Source organism: Onychostruthus taczanowskii, unplaced genomic scaffold (genome assembly GCF_017590055.1).
Source record: "Onychostruthus taczanowskii isolate IOZ18803 unplaced genomic scaffold, ASM1759005v1 scaffold28, whole genome shotgun sequence".
Taxonomy (NCBI): Eukaryota; Metazoa; Chordata; class Aves; order Passeriformes; family Passeridae; genus Onychostruthus; species Onychostruthus taczanowskii.
The window spans coordinates 9414726-9436192 of NW_024500128.1; the positions used below are offsets into that span (position 1 = coordinate 9414726).

The window sequence follows — 21467 nt, forward strand, 5'->3', positions numbered from 1 at the left end:
AGAATGTTTCCCAATGCTTCCCCCTCTCCACCAACTTGTTTAAAAAGAAAATATTTGTAAGGAAACATCCTCATGTGACAGCACAGTTACAGCAAGTTTTTGTATGGGCTGAAGACTTAAATAGCATACTTTGAAAGTGTTATTAAAGTTACAAGCATTTGAATAATTATGCACTTTTTCTACTGTCATTTAAAGCAAAGTAATCAGTGGAGATGTATTTTATGAATATTTTAGTGTAGTGGCTTTTGGGCTTACTTCATCTAGAATTTCTTTGTTCCTTTGTAGCAGTTCGGGCAGATCTTTGATCAGCTGATCAACAGTCTGAATTCCCCCCTGCTCAATCACAGACTTAGACTTGTTCAAAATAGACTGAGGAACAGTATCACCAGACACATCTTCAATAGCAGCAGGAAGATTGAGGGAAGCCAACACACTGAAAAAGTCAACGTGTTAAATAAACAACTTTTATTCTGAAAATAACACTGCTACCTAAACAAACAAGCAATCACAGTCAATTATAATGGAAATGGAGTGCAATGTACTCCTAGGCTGACATTTCAAACATACACCTCACTAAGAATACATTTCAAAGCTCTTAAGCTAAAGAAATTCTAGCCTTTTAGCACTCACAAACATGGCACACATTTTAGGTAGTGACTGGTAGACAAAAGAAACAACTGCTTTAAGTTATATTGCTATCTCTCAACTTGGTACAACGTTTTTATAATTATTTATTTTAAAGAAGTTTTTTTTAATGACCACTGGAATATTGAAATCCTTCTAGATTCATGGTACTGGTTCTGAGTAAGTGTTGGACTCCTAAAAAATAAGGAAAGATGGCAGAAAAATAAATACCAATTGCTTTTAATAAGCTTTCAGATTTAACACCTACAGAAAAGTAGTTTTAAATCCCCCTATTATGGTTTAAATTTGCCAGCCTCCCATACAGTAATGAAAAAACACTGCTATAATCTGGATATCTACAGGCTGCAAGGCACCCAGGGCTTACAGGCCGTGTACAACCTCACTTGAGAAACTTAACAAGAAGCCATATTTACCCATTTGCCAGATTTGTGGCTTCTCTCATCTGGGCTATTGATCTGTTCACCAGATCTGCCTTCCTCTGGTTATAAACACTCACAGACTGCTGCACTTGCAATGGAACCATCTTCTCAAACAGGTCTGCAATTAGAGTAGCATAAATTACACAAGTTGCATTATGAAATTAAAAGCACAAACATTCTTCACAGCTTTTTTGTACATATTGTACTACAGAAACAGACCTAAACAGTTTAAGATACTTTCCTCCTAACCCCCAGGATATCTTAAAAACAAAAATCTATTTTTAAAGGCCTTTAGATTTCAATTTTTAAGGCTGAATTGAGTTTGAAATAATTTAAAGACAATATATTTACACCAATTGTAGGGTTACAAATTACATTTGCCTTAAGGCTTCATTTCTAATTTTGTTTCATTAAAAGAAAAATATGAGAAAGTTAAGAGAATTTTTTCACAACTCATCTGTAGAGCCAACAAACTGAAATTTTTCAACTTTATAGGAGACCAGCAACAAGGTTAGTTAATATTGCACAACAGAACTTTTCCTTGTGAAATTAAAAATATTAGTTACATACAGAAAATACAATTGCTGAGAAAAATCTTAGAAAGATCTTTAAGAAAATTGTACATTTCAGATCAGAATTTTCAACCTGTGCTTTATTACACTTATCATCAAGAACAGCAACAACAAACTGGAGAACGAAAGCAGCAGTTTCAAAAACACAGCTGTACACTTCACAGAATGCAAAAAGTAAATGTTTATTTTTGAAAGGTACAAATGAACTTTGTTGACCACGTGTTTCACAAGGTAACAATTACCCTGTGCACTCCACACACTTTGCTTACCAGTGAATTTCTGACTGAGTGGAACAACAACCGGAGTAGACTTCACAAGACTGGCTTTTCCAATGGGCTCCAAATCTTTCAGGTCAGGAACCCGGTCATGGTAAATGAAGTCATTGTCTTTTTTAGCAGCTGCAAGTGCACGGTTGATTTTGTCAACCAGATCTTTAACGTTTATATATTCATCATAGCGAGATGCCACTGTTTTCACCAAATCTGCTGCATGCTAAAAAAAATTTTAAATACAGTTCAAATAATAAATTTTCTTTCTCCCTTTCATATATTCTTAAGAAAACAGATGAGCATACAGGAAAGAAATTTCAAGACCCATCCTGCACAAAGTTGATAAATGCATAACGGTAACTTTCAATATGTCAACACGATCATCTTATGTAAGTCTGTCAAATTTCCTGCATATCAGTAGATACATAATGCACATGGATCTTCACTATCAGCTGAAGCAGCATTTCACATATTTATTTGACAAAAATAAATTTCTGGAGACTTGAAGGAAGAAGTTCATTTTAGCTTTTTTTTTTTTCTACTGTATTTAAAATATGAGATGACCTTATTCATTACAAGATCTGAGTCCCTCTAGAAACCAGATATATGGGGCAAAAAACTATAAAGACTCAAAAGAGAACTATTTGTACTATTTTTTTAAATTACTCAGATTTAAAGCAGGATATCAGCAAAATAATTAGGTATAGATCAGGCAGAATTTTAACCTTTGGGGGATTTCTAATAACATTACATAGAAAAAATTATCAACGTATCTGCTTATATATGAAGCCTATGCAAACACAAAGATTTAACATGTCAAGCAGTATCAAATTGCCCAAAAATCACTAAAGCACATATTTACAAAAGTTAGAAAGGTGTCTTTCATCTTTGCAGCTGATAATAATTCAATTCATGTGATAAGCATGCTCAACAATTTCTGAATACACTTCATTCTTAGTTATTTGGATTTCACAACTCCAACCCAGCTTTCCAGAATTAAAAGTTTTTCCATATTTTTCAGAGCAAAAAGTTACTCACCTGTAACCTCCCAATTTCTTCACCAAATTTCTTCTGTTGTTTTGCCAGGATAGATTGATGATATTCTGCATTGGCCTGCATAATGCAGTGCTTTGCAGCCAGAACAGGAAACACCTCCTGGAAATAAAAATACTGACCAGGGGAAAGTCCAACCACAATAACCACCACAGACAACATGGGATGCAGGAAGAAAAAGGAAGAAGAAAAGGAAATTAGATTCACCCAATTAATGGTTTAGATAGGTTAAAACATTAGAGGTAAATGTCAGAGATCATGTGGCTTTGCACGGATTGAGTATTTTTTTTAATCTGCTGTTGCAAAATTCTTGGTGTTCATTATTTTAAATGAACTATGATTTAAATCCAAGCCATGAAGTCACAACATTTACTTCAAAGATAAGAAATGCATGCATGTATTAGAAAGGACAGTTGCAAGAACACACCCAGACACCCCCAGACAAAGCCAAGACAGTGTTCTTAAGAAATGGAGGTGGGTGGAAAGATAGGTCTTCTAGGGGTTTTTTGCTTTGATTGGTTTTTAATCAAAGTAATTACACTCAAATCAGCAGCAGGCCTATCAAGAAAGCAACTACAATTATGAAAGAACAAATAAAGAAGACCAGTGACTACCAACATGGAAAGCAACTTAAAAGTCATTTTTAGACCTTATATAAGTGCACTTATCTTTGCAGGAGTACCAACCAAGACATGAAGAAAACATTACACTGCAGCGCACAGTACAAACATGGTCTTAGATCAAGGATTTGGCCTTACTGTTTTATTTCTTAAATCAAGGAGCACTGGAAAATCAGAGTGATGTTTTAAAGACCTCAGTATACAAAGACCTGCTTCTTCATATTTCTGCAAATTTGCTGCTCTCCCAGAGATGGAAAAATAACATTAAAAAAAAAGGGTAAATTTGGAAGACAAAGCTGTCTGGAAGGCCTTGCAACAGGAGTTTCAGTTACATCCAATCAACCTTCACGGCATACTCCTAAACATGTAACTGTTCTCAGAGCTGGTGTTAACCTTATGTTCTTCCAAATAATCTCACTTGACAGATTACTTTGCAACTGGAACAAGGAGCAGAGCTACAGCTTAGAAAGGTACACAACAACAAAAGATAAAGCAACAGCTTTATTATTGCTTACTGCCTGTCACTGTCAAAAATCATCATGAACATAATACCTACATGAGAAACATTCAAGGAACACAACAAAGATCTTTCTACCTCTTCCAAAACCAACAGCATTCAAATCACCAGTCAAGATCAAATTGGGATATTTTACAAGCATCGAGATTGCTTTGAGGTAGGGCAAAAGAAGGCAGGCAGAAGACACACACTGACTTCCAGTCATATTTTTCACTAACAGGTCAGTGAACAAACCTCTGTATTCATGCTGTACTCAAAAGGAGAGCAAATTTCACATGGACACACTGAGACTAAGAAGCCAATTAAGCCCAAACAGAAAGTGTTAGTTTGAAAACAGATTTAGTAAGGCATTAAGTTCTAAGACTGCATCCCTAAATAACACCATAACCATTTCAAGTTTACTTTAATGAAATGCATTACAAATAAATGCACTTCATTGTAATAAGATCTTACTTATTAAAAAAAAACCCACACTCTTTTGCTCCCTCGATTCTTCACTGTTTTTCAAATTACAGGTTCATTTTCCTTGAAAGCAGCTTGAGAATATACATTTTAAGTTCTTTCTTTAAGTACATTCTAAACAATAACAGTTATTCACAATAACAACATATCCCACATTATTTCCATGAGTTACTAACCTTGGGCAAAGTATCTTTATATTGACACTGTTTGTAAGCATCACCATAGTAATCTGCAGCTTGATTTGCTAGTTTAGCTATGATAGCATCTTTCATTTTATCTGTGGGGAGAAGGAGAAAAAACAAAGAACAATTAAGATAATCATAAATTTTTACAACTGAACAGGTGATTATTTCATCTTTAAACAGCAATAATTGCATTTTAAGTGTACAGCTTTACATTACACCTATGTAATGGGTGGGATCCCATTCTTCCCTCTTGACATCTAGCAGCAGTTTCCAGAATTTCTACTTCAATTATGACACCCAAGGTTCAGTCAGTCATACAAGAAATCTTTTGGCAGCTGCAAGCATTTATGCAGGATTAAGAATGATGCTTTACCTCAAACCAATGGCAAGCTGCCAGTAAAAGCCACAACAGTCCCACTCATAACTCTGGCAGCCTGCTCCCAGCCCTTCCTTGTGCCAGCACAAGCACTTGTGCAGCAATAGCCAAAGAATTTAGCTGAAATCTAGTTAGCAAAATAGGTTTTATTTTCAGCAGGATCTGCACCTAACCCAGTTCCATGTCAAGACTCTGAAAAACTGCAATAGAGAAGATACCAGTCATTTCCATTGCAGTCCACACCACTGTTAGCTTACAGCAAATACAGAAACACCACTTCTAGACATAAATAACCACAGCTCCTCAAAGTCATATCCACTACTTCCTATCAGTGCATGTGCCTATCTGCTGTGGCGTCCCCTGCCTCACATCCTCATCCTGCTCCTGAAGCCAAAGCTGCTAGAATAGGAACATTCTGCAACTCTCTTATCTCCTTTTATAAAGGAGATATGCACTATTGGTAATGCAGGCTGGAGATTATCTCCTTTTATAAAACAGATAAAGATAACCTCTGGCCTGCACTAGCAATTCAGCCTTCCAAGACAAGGCAGGCAATCAATGCAAACACTGGCTGTCCACTCTAAATAGCTGCCCTTAGAAACAAGCACCCAGTGATCCTTAGGTATTGACATACTGATAAGCATGACTGTGGGGAGATTAGAAACTGCAGAGTATGTTTATCTGCCAAAATCCGACCAAAGAATTCCCAAGTGGTCTGCTCGTAACAGCATATTCAGACGTCTATGTACAACATTTCAGACAAGAACTGTGATATACTATATTCAGTTTCTATGAAGTAAACATGTTTAAGATATGCCAGGAAGATCTTTTCACTGTGGAAGAGGACTTAGAGGAAAACCTGGGAGAAAGTAGCTCATGAGATATATCACCTTTCTTTGCTGGAATGTTCCTGTCTGGGGCAGCACATTTTTAGTAAAACCAAACCACACAAAAAACCTAAATAACTTTCCTTTCTGGCCCCACCAAATATGCAGTAGTTGCATTTTCCTTCCTATAGTTGGACCATTAAGAAAGGAAAAAATACTGGCATATTAACCACATTTGCATTAACAAAGAAAATGTTAGAGGAGGCTCATTTGTCCATGCAGACAACTCAAAACATATCTTTCACCATCAGAAGCTTTAGTTTTTACCCCGGTATCTTTAAAATATAGCAGCTGCAATATAAGACTTGATTCAGAACAGAAAACGTGTTCAGACCTAAAGACAATTAAAGAAAACATTAGGAAAGGCTCAGAAATTAAAATAACTGACTTGTAGTCATGTAATGAAGTTAGATATGACTGACTAATTTGGCTTTTGCCAAAGATAAATAGTCAATGCAGCAAGAAGCTTAATTTCTGTTTTGAGATCTAACTTTGAAGGATTTGTGCTTGAAAAATAGGTTTTTGAAGGCAATCATGTCAAACATGGTTCTTCACAAAATGTTTTTCCCCCCCAAGAAAAGAACCTAAATCCAGCAAAATCTACAGCCTTCATAATCAGATGATTATTAACCTTACTGTCTTTAAAACACTGTCAGACTTGAGTCTTAGGAGTAATCACAAAAATCTTCAGGTCACTGTGCACACCAGGGGTTTGGATTAGCCTTGTTTTGTCTTTTTCATGTTTTGAAAAAGAAGAAATCAAGATGATGACGATCTGTTTGTCACGCAAAATGAGGGAAGCACCTGCTCCATTCCTGAAGGAAACATTTTGGGCATTTGTTGTACTAATTTATTTCAAAACAATGTCCAAACAGCCAGAGACTAAAATACTACTACCATCATGACAAAGAACAAACATAATTTATCAGCTGGCTAAAGGATGACAGTTTCTTGTTGACCTTCTCCTAAAAGCAGAAAGGCTACAAGAGTTTTCAAGTATCTTCCCTATGAAGACAAGAAACATTGCAGTTCAGATAACCCAGGTCTTCCTCCAAAGTATTCCAAACTATGTCAGGAGAGAGAGCCATTTGTGGGCAATCACATTTGACCTCTGTCCTTAGTTCTACCTTTAACTATCTGTATCTTCTAGACGAGCAACTTTTTCTGAACAAAGAAAGAAGAGCAGAAGAGTAAGAAATTTTGTATCAAAGATAGTACCATTACACAGAATATTTCTTTGACGCCTAAGTTCTCTAGTAGTTGTATTAAGATAGCTAGACTTGGAATGCGTATTTCACAATCAACCTTTAACATCTAGGGAAATGATTTTTTGTTCTCCTGCAGAATTTCTCTTTCTGAGATCAACTGGGCATTCTAAAAGAATTGGTCAAAGAGTCTCTCTGTTAAAAGCAGGAGCAACCAAAAAGAATTTGTTTCTCTTCAACTCTTAGAAAATCTCATTGGTTTCTAACACAGTCATTTCTTTCTAAATTCTCGTGAGATCACTCCCTAGACAGAGGAGTAGAGGAGTACTTGCAAAACCCCTTATACATCATTTTTAGTACTCTCAGTTATTTCAGAGTCTTTTGTTTTCAAGGGGGAAAGCGAAAAAATATAATTCAGTAATATCATTTGTGAAGATGAAGAACGTAAAAAAGCAGATAGAAGAACTCTGTCAGGTGAACCTTAGACAAATTCTTAAGGGACATCTGTATTTTGTGTTTAATGACCTGCAAGGAGCATGGGGAGGATCAGAAAAGGCAAACATAAAAACTTCTGAAACACCCTTGACAGACTCTTAGTAACTTAAAACACTACTAAGTTTTTTGGGGACAAGCTGCCCTTAAATATACAAGACAAAAATTAAAATATACCTCTTGTCGCTTTCAAAAAAAAGACTTCTTGGGCTTGAGCCAGCATAATAAGACTGAGAGTCCCAACTGTGTCTGGAGAGATGTCCACTGTAGGTTCTCGATTCAAGGCTGACAAAACTGTGTCTTTAATGTGTTGAAAAGCACCACTAGCAAACTAAGTAAAACAAAATATATTATCACCCATTCTTTTCATATACATTTTCCCACTAACACATATAATACATTTAAAAAATTTTTTTTAAAAGTTTCTTTGGTGTACGGTCTCCCATTTATTGTTTACCACTAAAAACAACCCCTTGTGACCTCTTGTTCTTGCAGCCACTTACAATGAGACCATTATCATGACAGACTATAAATAATGGTATATTGGTTACACCTAACAGCCTAAGACTTTAACGCATTCCAGAAAGATGTAAGATTATTCCTGTAATACTTGTGAAAACTAAAATTTATACTAGCTAAAATTATTAAATCTTAAGCTGAAGGTTTAGTTACCAACTCACTTAAAGGAAGGCGTATGGAGAGCTGTATAGAATTATATCCTCCAAATCTGATAAACAAGTATGACACAAGACCATGTATACAGCCAATCCATCTTTGCAATTAAGAGCAGGAAAATATGTACATATATATTTTTTGTGTGTGTATATAGTTGAGATACTTGTTTGGTTTTTTAACAATATGAATTCTGAATTCATAAGAAGAAGCAGGGAGTCTCTGTACCTGATAGTGCTTAGCTGCAGCTTTTAGTCCTTCATCGTTATCCAGATTCTGTTCTGCTGCAATCTGGCTTGCCAACGCTCCACAGTTGAACAAAACACAGGTCTTCTCATATCCCAAACTCGCCAGAGCTGCAGGCAAGACAGACAGTCAGCCAGACTGTTAAGAAAATAAACTTCAGTTCTCTAGCATTCTACACATGAGGCCAACACTACTCTTATCAGTAAAGGTATCAACAGTTTCAAGTAAAAACAAACAAAACCCCAATCTTACTCAACTTTTCAGGTTGAAATTATCTTCAATCTAAAGGCTTTACAAAGTCTAATTTAGTATTACCACAAAATGTTTCCATGTGAGCAACTACAGAAAGCAACACAACGCATAAAAGCAGTAGCATGAAAATGTATACAAAATAATTTCAACGTCTTTCTAACTAGAGTGCAGCTTTTTGGCTCTTGAAGCATTACCAAGTGGTCATCTGAAATATGAACTTCCACACATTAATTCCTTCACAATAACTGACCAATTATGAATACTGTTACATGTTCTGTTTTCTATCTATTGAAATGCAGGGATTTTTTCATTTTTAAAGCTACTGTTTCGGGCTGAAATTGCTGAAAAATTTCTTCTCTATGTATGTTCTGAAACAGTTCAGGATTTACTTAGTTAAAACTTGATCGCACTAGGCAGCAGTGTAGACTGTCCAGAAGCGACTCCTGCAGTACTTCATGGGCCCAGAGGATGGAGCCCACACTTCTGAAACTAGAAATACCTGAACAGGAACCATTTTGAATATTAATTGCTTTCCAAAGGTCAGTTGTCCTACACAAGTGCTTGAAAAAAACAAATACTGTAAATATTAGTTCCTACCAGTGTCAAAAAGTATCTAGACAGTCCTCTTGGAGAATACAGGAGTGACAACTAGTGAATTTTCAATTTCACAAACCCAGGTACAGTTATCATTAAAACATGAAGGTACTCAATACATACATTTGTTTCATTTCACTAATATCCAGCCTCCTTAAACAGCTACATAATTATCTAACACCTCTCTGAAGCTTCTACGTTAGTGCTCACTAACCTGCACCAAGTTTTCAGCAAGCAAGCCTAAATCTGATGTGCCATTTTTCCCACTTGTTTCCAAGTGAGTTACACTGTCACAGTCACTATTTCACCCAGATCATCTCCCTTCTCTATTTTCCAGAATTTTTCTAAGAATAAGGTCTTGAACTCAGACAAAAGTTGTTTAGACTTGGAAAAGACAAACTCAAGACAGGACAGAAAATATGGCTTGAAGTTTCTGAAGTGCAGAATTACTTTATACTCTGGACCGCACCTCAAGTGTGATTTACTATAGCAATACAGATTTTCCACAGACTCATCTGTTCACAGCACTACCTATTAACTTAGTCAATATATTTCAGATTACGTGTCGTGCTGTGAACTCAGTCACTTTCCAAGCAGTCACAGCATCTGTCAGCTACCACTGTGATACAGATTTGGGATCCAGGGGAAGGTGGGAAGCAAACAGTTAGGCACCACAGCAAGAGCCAGAACTCTCAAGTCACATCCCTGTATCTTGTTGCCACAGAAGTCTCAGGAGTTTTATGCTGAATTTCTATCTGGAAACTCCTCTTAGATTTCTCTTTCAAGATAAATTTTGCTTTCTTGATTACTGATAGTTTTGCTTTACACTGAGAAACCTCACCACCAATTCTGGTCTGACCACCCAGATCTCCTTTTGTTAATTTCTTTCCACCAAGATCTGCTTCAAAGTTTCAAAATTACCCTTAGCCCATTGCTTGTTAACTGAGCATTACTCACATCTCAGTTAAAAACTTCTTTGATATTTGACACAGACTGCTGCATAAATCTCTGACCATCTACCTCACAGATTATTTAGACTAGTATATAATTAACCTGCAGACAAGCAAACTTCCTCAAGCTGCAGTAACATCACATTTATTCAAAGTGTTACAGTAATCATCATTGTTAGAGTTACTGATTTTTTTTCTCACAATTATTACAGATCTCTACATACAGACTATGTTTACATCATAAACATTCTGAACTTTACAAAGAAACTTATTCAATCCTCATTAAATATTAGGCCCAAAGAAGAAAGAATAAGCCAAATTCTGTGAAAGAAAACAAAGCATGTTCAGGAAGGTTTCCAATTATCCAGGACTTCTTAGAACAGTTGGAACAGAAAGCAAGGATCACCTGAGTATGCACAGGTATGTGGTGCATTGTTACAGATATAGTTCACACAAGCACAACTGTTAGCATGTGTATTCAGAACATAGCAAACTGCAAAGACTTCCAGTACTTGCTAACTGAGACGTGGCAAAAACTTTAATAAAAATAAAACCAGAGTAAAGTTCAAACATCTTCTTCAGGCTTTGTCTGGAACTTTAAAATTGCAACGGTCATCTTGCAATGCTGATCATGATGAACACTTAGGTATAAATAGAAATACTAAAGAATGATGACAAACGACTGAACTGCTCCTCACTCACTCAAAGGATGCAGTCTTACTTCTATATTGGCAAGTGTTCCAAATCCATTTCATGATCCTGAATTTGTGTGCAGGATTGTCCCTCTACGACTGAACAAATCAGACTCAAACTCATCATGTTCATGGGAAAAAAAGACAATTTTTTTTCTTCCCGAGTGTTTAAATCTGTATGAAAATATTTCAAAAAGAAGTGATAGAAGAGTAATTTTGGAGCACAGGCAAATAATTCTATTCTGTTGAAAATGTGGTATCAAGACTAGGTTAGTGTAGCCAGCCACTGTCACTCCCCTTCTCAAGTGGACTCACTCACTCCTAAGCACTCTCCATGTTACTCATTTAGAACAGCAAGAGCTGCATTACCCAAAATCTAGTGGATCTTAATGTTAACATGAACAATTTTGATTAGTATCAACTGAAGTTGTTCCCAGAAAACATCTGAGAAGCAGACAGTACAACTACTATCAGACTGCACATCTATTTGTCCCTCTGGAAATCTAATAAAAAATCTCAATTTAGTAAAAATTCTTTGCATGGTGTTTACTTGTTCGCTATCAATGTTGAAGTGATTAATTTATTACCAATACAGTTGAATTCATTTGAAAGTTATGTTGAGAACGCTAGAAAGACATTAATTTGACTACATAAAAATATTCTCAAAGTTCAGTATCATTAATACTTGTTTTCTTGGTACATTCACATACCCAATTTGGCAGATCCTCCAAAAAGTGATCCTTTATCAAAAGCATCTTTCCATGTAAATGTTACACAGACCTGGAAGTTGTGAAAAACAAAGATCTTTACCTCTAAAATCAAATATAATCTTAAAATACCCCAAATCTATATTCTAATTGCATAAAACTTTTCATTTACTTCTTGGAACATTACAAACATTCTGTAAGTTTCAGGAAATCATCAAGAAGTACTCAAAACAAAATTATGCTACATTTTTTTCCTTTCTGTTAGTTTGCTCAAAACATTTCAAGTAGACAAGACAGAAATTGTCAGAATCATTTTTCAGCTCTGTTCATATTCTGAGCAACAGATAAATTTGTTTCTGACAAGATACTCCTCTCCCAGTAAGCCTGATGGGTTGATATAATCACAGTTTAAGGAAACCACCCAACCAGGCAGTTTCCAGTTTGCCAAATTACCCATGTATTTGGATCTGTTGTGCAATACCAAAATCCACTCATTATTATGAGTGAATTCAATAGCAGCATTATCAGGAAATGCCCTCAGGAAAGAGAATGGAGGAAGAAAGAGTATGTTTTATTTATACTTCCAGGATATACTTCAGAGGCAATGCAAATACTTCACTGAACCTCCTTTCACGTCCCACAGTCCGATTCCTTATTCACCTGATCAAGTAATTGTAGGCAACTGGTATCAAACCAAAAACGATGGCAAACTTCCTCAGTTTAAAGAGCTTGGGGAGAATCACTTCAGAAAGAGCAACAGTACTGCTTGATAGTGTATTTTCCTCTAGCAGCAGTGCTAGTGCAGGATGTTCTGGTCCCCAGATGCATTGCTGCTTCCACTGACTACTTCTCCCTTTAGGTGGAACAGTTTACAGACAAGCAGATCTTGCTAAGTTTTCCAGTTTTCCTTGTCTCAGGGTTTGTAGATTACCATAGCAAAGGATTGGCTCACTGAAAACCCATGTGCAGTTCTTGGCTGCAAGCAAATGCAGCTACATGGAAAACTCAAGTAGAAGTTAGAAACAGATTAACATTACTTATAACCTGTAAGACTGAAAGGAATTTCTCCTTTTAATCATAATATTACCATTTAAGTATGATTTGTTGATTTGTTAAAGAAATACAAATTCTGCCGTATTTGTAAACACATGGAAAGAAAATCCAAACCTTTCTCCTACAAAATACAGGAGCCTACAGATCTATTCCAGTCTCCACCTGAAGAAGCCTTCAATAGGGAGTTCAGCTGCATTTCTCTCTAGAAACATGATTCTAAAAAATATGGCAGGAAAAAAAACCCCAAACCCTAATGAACACCATACCTATATAAAAACTATGCCTCATGAAGAGGCAGGAATAAAGGGATAAGCTCTTAAATGGATTATTCTGTTGTGAAGGAAACATCTCTCCTGCTTCAAAAAACAAAGATCATATTCCATCCACTTCTATAGGTTTTCCCATAGAAATAACGAATTTAAAATCCTTTAGAAAATAGCATGAAATAGACTTCTTGGAAAGCAGAAAGCTGAAGAGGAATCAGCACAGGCCAACCCCTTCTGCCCTAGACCACAGTGATCACCCAGCCAGAGCCAAAATATTTTTCAATCTGTAAAACAAAGGCAATTATGTCCACCAGAGGTGAAGTTTCAGCATAGACTGTATGTGAGCATCGACTAGAAAATAAACAGAGATTAGGAAAATAAGGCTCAGAGAGATTAGCTGTCTTGTTCAATAAAAGTACTCATTAGAGGATTAGGTACAGGCTTGGAAGTCACACATCATAGGTGCCATGATTCACTAACTGGTTTGGCACTCTTCTTACCTGATTTTCAGAGAATGGAAACTTTGGTTCAATTGAACACAGCTGATCATAGTATCTAAAATTAAAAAAAAAAAAAAAGAAAAAAACACACAGCTATTAGATAAATGAAATTAATAGTTTTGATTTATTAAACTGGCATATAAGGTAGGGAGAAGGACACAAAAGTCCTACACACAAGTAAGTTAAGAAGCTCATTTGTAGAAATGGAGGATTTGCAGGATGGACAATTTCTGTCTAAAGGGATTCTTTCAGCAGAGAAAAAAGTTCAGCAGGAGGTAGTTTTTCACAGGTAACACGGGAACCCCGTCTCAGCTGGAAGTAAAACAGTATCAAGACAAAGCTGACCCTGATATCGCTACCTGATGGATGGTGGATTAGAAAAGAGCACCACGCAAAGGAATCCCTGTATACATGCAAGCAGACAATGAGTACATTAAGTCATGCTGCAAAAGTAAATTAAGTACAGCATTTAACACAATATAAACATGCTACACTGTACTCTCCTGATCTTACTACTACAACCCAATTTCAATGTATTCGAAATAGATGCCATTTGCTTTGCACAGAACCAGTTGGAGAGACCAATCATTGCTAAAATCCTTCAGTTGTAAACTTAATTTTCACTGGAATATATTCTAGCAGTCACAGTGAATTAAACCCACAATTTCTACATGCCAATATTTTGTCTAGTCATAGTAGATGTTTAGGACAGGATGCTAGAAAGATAATATAGTGAGAGTAGAGCATAGTCCCTCACACAATCTATCCAGGCAACAGTAAGGAATTCCAAGTTTTCCTGAGTGGTGACCTACTCTGCACCATTTGTTAAACATGGCAGGCTAGATACAGAACACGAAACCCTTAAATTGCTAAGACCACATAACACTTGAAGCCTGTTTCCTGTACTCTTCCTGTAGCACTGGCCATACATACATGCTCAACATTATATTGTGCAAATTGTTTTATAAAGAATTTATATTCCCAATATACAAAACATCTTGCAGTAATGGTTTTCATAGCCTGTGAAACAGGACTAACATTGTTCCCAGTTCCTTTCACTATTAAATACTGATAACAAGAGATACAGGCATGAGATGCATGTACAAGACCTCTATTGTACAGACATTAAACATTTGTTTAAAAATTCAAGAGAAATTTTCAAAACTCATATACAATAAAAACAGTGTTAGTGTATTATTCAGTTAATTGTACCTGCCAATGTATATTAGATTACTGGTTTCTGACTTCAAATGAGCCACTGCAATTTAAGATACAATATACCAAGCCATGTCAAAAACTACAATAATCTACAACAGCAACAGGACTTCCACCAATAAATGAATTGAAAGAAATTGCTTGTAAAGCTAAAAAAAGACTGCAAATATTTACTGTAACGGCAATTTTATCAAGATTAAACAACTTACCAACTTTGTGAAAGGTATAGTTAAAAATAATAACTAGCCCTGAAGATTAATGCAACTATATGTTTAAATATACTTCCTCCATTGCCTTCCTCTGGTCTCAATCCACTTGCTTTAACATAGTATATCACAAAGAAAAGCAGACTTTGTATGCTGTCTCCTCTTGACTCAACTTAATTTGTTAACCAAGAGCCGCCACTAAAGCCAAGCTGTCTTCCCACATTCCACGATTACACTGTCCTCATCTGCCATGAGGATGGAGTAAAGGAGCAAAGCCTGTCAAATGTCCTTGTGAAGCCGGGTGTGCCCAAGCCTTGGCTCCCTGCAAACAGACTATTCCTTGTGTCAACATTACCACAGACAAAATAAGCCAGAGAGGTGTATACTCCTCCTAAAAAGGGCTTTTTGTTTGGTTGGTTTTAAACAAGTTCAGAATTTATGTCACTGTTTTCTTGACTATTTTAAGCATACAATGTTATTTCTTCTTATTAGAGAACTTGAAAATCTACTCAAGATTTAAGAGCTCTTTAAAACTGAAGACAAAAAAAAAATCCCAGAACACAATCATGTAAAGTCTTTTAGTTTTATAAATATAAATGGTATAAATATAACGGTATGCATAAAACTAAACACATAAAAATGGCAAATGAAGATGTTAACCACAGAACAGCACAAAACCATCAGTACAAAACCCGAAAGTAACTACAGAAGGAAAACCCACAATGGATGCACAAGTCAGTTACACACAAAAGATGACAGTAAATACAAAGATGTAATTTAAAACTAAATTTACAGTAATTTAAACTATCAAGATATAGAGAACACAGGGCACAACACAGAGGAGTGGTGTGTTTGGCTGTACCAGTGAGGAACTACAACTGCAGCAGTGAAAGGAGGGGCCACATGTCAGCAACACAGATCTAGTGCTCAAAATACAGCAATCTCTCATCAAAACTGGCATTATACACTCCTAAATGCTAGTAAGAAAAGGTTATCAAATGAGTAGGAAGTCAATGTTTAAATTAGAAGTTAACTAAAATTTATGCACTGCATTAAACTCAAATACTGTACCTCCTCCAAAGAATCATAAAGAAAAATCTCCTTCAAAAGAACATCAGAAAGACCAAAGATCTGTCTTTGCTCTTCAAGGTAAGAACCAGAGTCCTGAACTCACAGCTGGAAACCACAACTGCAACTTTCAGCCCTAAGAGAATTTGAGCATTCAAAATAAAACCATGTACTCCTCCGACCCCCTTTCTTTCTCCCAATTTTCTTTTTTAAAAAAAACCTGCAGGAGTTGTTAGCAAAATTGAACCAATTAAACTTGCACCAATATTCCATGTCTCCAGAAAAAGGAAATAAAATCCAGGCTATCTTTAATATTGAAGGAAGCAAGGAATCCCTTGAAGCTATAATTATACTCAGAGGTAAAAAAAAAAAAAAATCTGCTACAACAGAATTTAAGGGGAAACATCTGTACCAAGCTCACCTACATCACCTTCGGAGCACTCAGATCCTCACAAAACAAAGAAAGCTTGGAAGCAGGCTGAGGTCTTTCCCAGTTACCCAGTGAAAAGGGGCACGTCTATCACAAATGCTTCTCCAAGAGAAGCATTTGCATTCAGCAGCTGAACAACAGCACACCACATGCTTTCAAGCCTTATTGGTCAATGCTTGTCTAGGAAATGTGGCTGCAACAGGGTTCATTTCTTCCATAAAAGAAAAAAAAAGTCTGTAGTGACTACTCAGTAAAACGAGGCTTTCAGAAATTACAAAACCATGGGCAAATCCTAGATTAGTTGTCAGAAGACTAAGCCCTCATTTCTTAACAGTTAAATGGTCTACAATGCTCTACTAGGTATTACGGTCTATAAAAAGCCACAAGGAAGTAAAACTATGCAAATGGTACCCATGTTCTAATTAGTTCTTCTAACCTTACTTCACCAACAAAGTTTTCAACTCCAACTTCAATGAAATTAAACATTAAGACTGTGTATTGCTCTTAAATACCAACAGGAAAACACTGGAAGTTGGAGAGGCAAGGAGATTTTCAGAAGAAACACAAGGCACTTAGGCACTTGTATATCTCAGTTGGATACTTCAAACTTCTGGATGTGCAGACAGTTTAAAATAACAGTGCCTTACAGAATAATTAAGAGAATATACATCAGAATACTCTTACAAAGTAAGAGCAAAATTTTTTTCTAGCAACTGTAACAAATATAAATGGTCAGACATGGACCAAACACGCCTAACTTGTTAGAAATAAGGGAAAACATACATCTGATTGTTTTATCCTCACTAACTTACAGTTAATTCAGACCTTCATCTTATCTCACTTCCACTATAAAAAAGAATAAATATTCACAAACAACACAATTAAAAATGCAGATGTTTTAAGAGAGGAACTTTTGCATGGGAGGGATATCACTTCATGTTTACATCAGTTCAGAGCTACACTCAACAGCTCCAGTCTACTGCAACAGCATCTGGGCCAGCTAAATTCATCTGCTTGATCACTGACCACCAGCAGAGAGAACAGACCACTTCACATGGAATTGACTCAAAGCTGGTAATTAAGCAACTGCAAGTGGTTTCCCTTGATTATTCAGAGGGAAAACCTGAGGTGAAATTGCATACAGTGGATAAATTCATTTAATAATAGGCTGGCTCTGAAAGAGCCTGCTGGCTCTGCTCAGCCTCCTGGCTTTCCAAAACACTACTTTTATTTATTTTTACACCATTTCTGATGTCTATCTGACCCTCCTCTGAACTCATTTAAGTAGCTCAGAATGCTATGCATAGATTCTGCCTTCCAGAAAAGGTGTAAGGATCAGAATTGAAAAGTGGGCTGCCTTCTTTTGGTGCTGCAGAGCAACTGTTCAGGTGAAGTCACACAATGTGTCAGGGCCAGAGACTAACAACAAACCTGACTGGCACCTTCAGAAAAAGAAGCTCAATTCCAGCACGCTCAACTGAAGCTCAATTCCAAGGGAACATAATAGCATGCTTTTCAATTTGGGTAGCAAAGTTCCTCTTTCAGTTCACAGATACTCACAATTTCCCCGACCTTCAAAGGCATAAACTCAAGTACCTTCAAAAGCATACACAGCAGTAGACAGAAATAGAACAGGGAACTACAAAGCTACTGTAAAACATTCAGTGGAGTCAGAGCTTTTACAGCACAAATACCCAGTGAAGGGTTGATAATCATCAGTAACTCATTTCTCAAAACTTGCATTCTTTTTGGCAAGGCACTTGTTAAGAGGGTTTTGAACATCTCCAGAGACAGAGACTCCACATCCTCCCTGGAAAACCTGTTTCCACGCTCTGTCACCTTCAACATAAACAATTTCTTCCCCAGGCTGAGGTACAACTTCTTTTGCTTTAATTTATGGCCACTGCTCCTCATCCTGTCACTGGGCACCACTGAGAAGGGACCAACACCATCCTCTTAAAACTCGCCTTTGAGGTATTTCTCTGCACTAATATGATCCTTTCCAGTCTTCTCCAGATTAAACAGGCCCAGCTCCTTGTAAGAGAGATACTCCAGACCCCAAATCATCCTTGTGGCCCACCACTGGACCCTCTCCAGTAGCTCCTTCTTGTTCTTCTTAACACTGCAATCCCTAAGTGTTTTAGAGAGACAGGACTATGGAGCTGTTAGTCCTAACGCAGGCTTTATGCACTTCACCAGGCAGAAGGCACAGATAAATCTTTTGCTCAGCTAACTTATGGTAACTCCAGCACCACAGAGACCCCATTAAACTTTCTGATAGCAAACTAACTGTGTTAAGCAGAAAAAAAGAAAGGATATGACTTTGCAAATACATTAAGAAGCTGCTAAATATAGAAAACAAAAGGAAATCATGCTGGTAGCAAAATACAAAAACAAATCCACACACAGAACTGAACAGGAAGTGAAAAGAAAGTTGTAATAGCAAAAGGTAATACTGAAGAGAAAGAAACACCAACTCTATATGGAAAACAAAACAGTCTGTCATAGGTACAAATTGGAAGAGGACAAATTTACACTCGAAGAAACTTCTTACTGTGAGGGAGGTGAGGCACTGGCAGAGGGATTGCCCAGGGAGGTCGTGGATGCCCCAACCCTGACACTGTTCAAGGCCAAGCTGGATATAACGCCTTGAGCAACCTGGTCTAGGCGGAGGCGTCCCTACCCATGGCGGCTGCGGGGGCTGGGACTAGATGATCTTTAAACTCTCTTCCAAACCCTTAACTTCTCTCGTTTTACAATTTCTACGTACACCTAAGAGCTACTGACACAACACAAACACTGGGAAGGGGATGTTGATGGGGACAAGGCCTTCCCCTCCCTGTGCTGCCATCATGTGACACCCCACGACACCGGGGCGGCGCGGCGAGGGCCGGGGACACCGGGATGCTGCAGGGCGCCGGAGCGCCGGGGCGCCTGCATCCCACAGGCCGCCGGAGCCGGCCCGGCAGCCCCGGCCGCTTCCTCCCGGCAGGAAAGGCCGCCCACACCTGGGCCCGCCCGCACCTGGCTCCGGCTCCGCCACGCCCAGGGCCTCGAGCTGCCGCCGGGGCCCCGCGGGGAATCAGGGCTGGGGGAGATGGAGGAAGGGGGAGATGACGGCGGTGGGGGGCCCCTACCTGAGGAGGGTCTCCAGCGCACTCTCGTGCTTGTCGAGCGGGCGGCCGAGCGCGCTCTTGCGGAGCCTGCTGAGCTCCTCGGCGGCGCGGCAGTGCTCGGCCTGCGCCTCGGCGCCCGGGTAGCTCTGCTGAATGAACTTGCACAGCGGCTTGGCCAGGTCCACCTCCGAGGCCTTCTTCAGCTGCACCGAGATGAAGTTCGTCATGGCCGACGCCGGGCGGACAGAGCCGCCACCGCCGCCGCTCCTCGCCGCAGCCTCGGGCTCCCCTTCCCGGTCCGCCGCCGCTGCCGCGCTTCCGGGAGCGCCGCGCACGCGCACGCCCTGCCCGCCTTCCGCGCGGCTCTCCCAGAGCCGCCCCCGAAGCGAGCGGCTCCTGAAGGGAGCGGGAGGTTCCTGAGGGGAGCCGCTCTTTCGGAGAGCGGGTCGTGACGGGAGCGCCCAGCCGCGATCTGCCCCAAGCGAGGGGGCGGGTGCTGACCCGCGAAAGGCGGGCTCAGCGGTCATCAGAACTTTATGTTATTTACACATATTAAGAAACAAAGGCATCAGCGCTTACTGTTTCTAAATTGAATAACTTTCTTATTAATTAGTACTCAAGTTCCTATTTGCTGGTTTTATCTATCGCTTGTGGTGCTAATTATTCCGCAGGCGCAGTTCTTGCCTCCATTTGAGTCTGGGGTGTGCTGAGTTTTGGCGTCCTCACTCATGGTGGCTCTTGTCCGGACAGACTGTTTTGGAATTATTTTATTCTCAAAACAAATGGTTAGCCAAGGGTGCAGGCAGACGGAACGACCGGATCCTTAGGCTTGGAAGGGAGATCATCTAGTCCAGCACTCCTGCCAAGGCAGGGTCACCTACAGTAGATGACAGTGGAACATGTCCAGGTGGGTTTGGAATTTCTCCAGACATTCGCCCTGGGCAGCCTGTTCCAGTACTCGACCACCCTGAATGGGAAGCTCTTCCTCCTGTTGATGTGAAACTTCTTGTGTTTTAGTTTATGGCAATTGCTCCTCACCATGACTCACTAAAAAATATGGATATTGATCTAGTACTGATATCCAACTGTGACGGACAAAAACTCTCTATGAGTTTAAAGTTAGAACGTGTATGTTTATTGCAAGGCTGGGTAGCATGCAGGATAGCTCCCAAATACACACCGCAATTTACAGGTGACAGAGTCCTTTTATCTATAACAGTATTGAGTACCCAAAATACAAGTACATATTCATAACTTTGATACATCCCATTCCCCACTTTGTATGCTAATTAGTTCAAAAGCTATTAAACATGCATAGTGTGTTCCTTGAAGTGGGTCAGTGGTCCCTTTCATGGGGAGGGGTCCCAAAATGAGGAAGTGAATGAAGTCTTCCTCGTTCTGACCTTTCTACATTTCAATGCAAATATGACAAATGAACGCTTGGTAGAACTCCCATTCTCTGTCTTCAATTGGTTTCAAAACAGAGGAGGCCCACAATTGTCTTATGTTCCTAAAAGCTATTTATCAGTTTCTATATTCTTCATTATAAACCTAGCTAACCAAACTTGCTTGTGTTGACAAGCAATCAATTATTAGTTAACTACTAACTCTTAACTTCATCAAGGCCTACCCATTTATTTTAATTAACTCCAATAAAGCTTATCTCTAACTAAAATCTTAGCTCCTCTAAACTCTCAAAGTTCCTTAAACTTTATGTCTCAACCCTGTTGCTGGGCAGCACCTAAAAGAGTTTGGCACCAAATTGCTATGCAATTCCTTAATCATATCTGTCCAGCTA

General features: G+C 38.5%; 1 protein-coding gene across 2 annotated transcripts in view; it reads right to left on the reverse strand.

Annotated features, from left to right (window-relative positions):
• LOC121337609 (programmed cell death 6 interacting protein) overlaps positions 1–20023 on the reverse strand; it is a 30348-nt gene extending 10325 nt beyond the window's left edge. The window contains exons 1-10 of one of the 2 annotated variants that reach the window (XM_041407799.1): positions 19691–20023; positions 13635–13689; positions 11819–11888; positions 8603–8730; positions 7880–8033; positions 4734–4834; positions 2944–3060; positions 1906–2128; positions 1059–1182; positions 256–433 (exon numbers count right to left, since the gene is read on the reverse strand). In XM_041407799.1, coding sequence (XP_041263733.1) covers positions 256–433; positions 1059–1182; positions 1906–2128; positions 2944–3060; positions 4734–4834; positions 7880–8033; positions 8603–8730; positions 11819–11888; positions 13635–13689; positions 19691–19896 — 1356 coding nt within the window. In that variant the 5' untranslated portion in view covers positions 19897–20023. Of the gene's footprint in view, positions 1–255; positions 434–1058; positions 1183–1905; positions 2129–2943; positions 3076–4733; positions 4835–7879; positions 8034–8602; positions 8731–11818; positions 11889–13634; positions 13690–19690 lie in introns of both variants that reach the window. The other variant, XM_041407797.1, reaches the window with a different exon arrangement.
• Positions 20024–21467: the final 1444 nt, after the last annotated feature.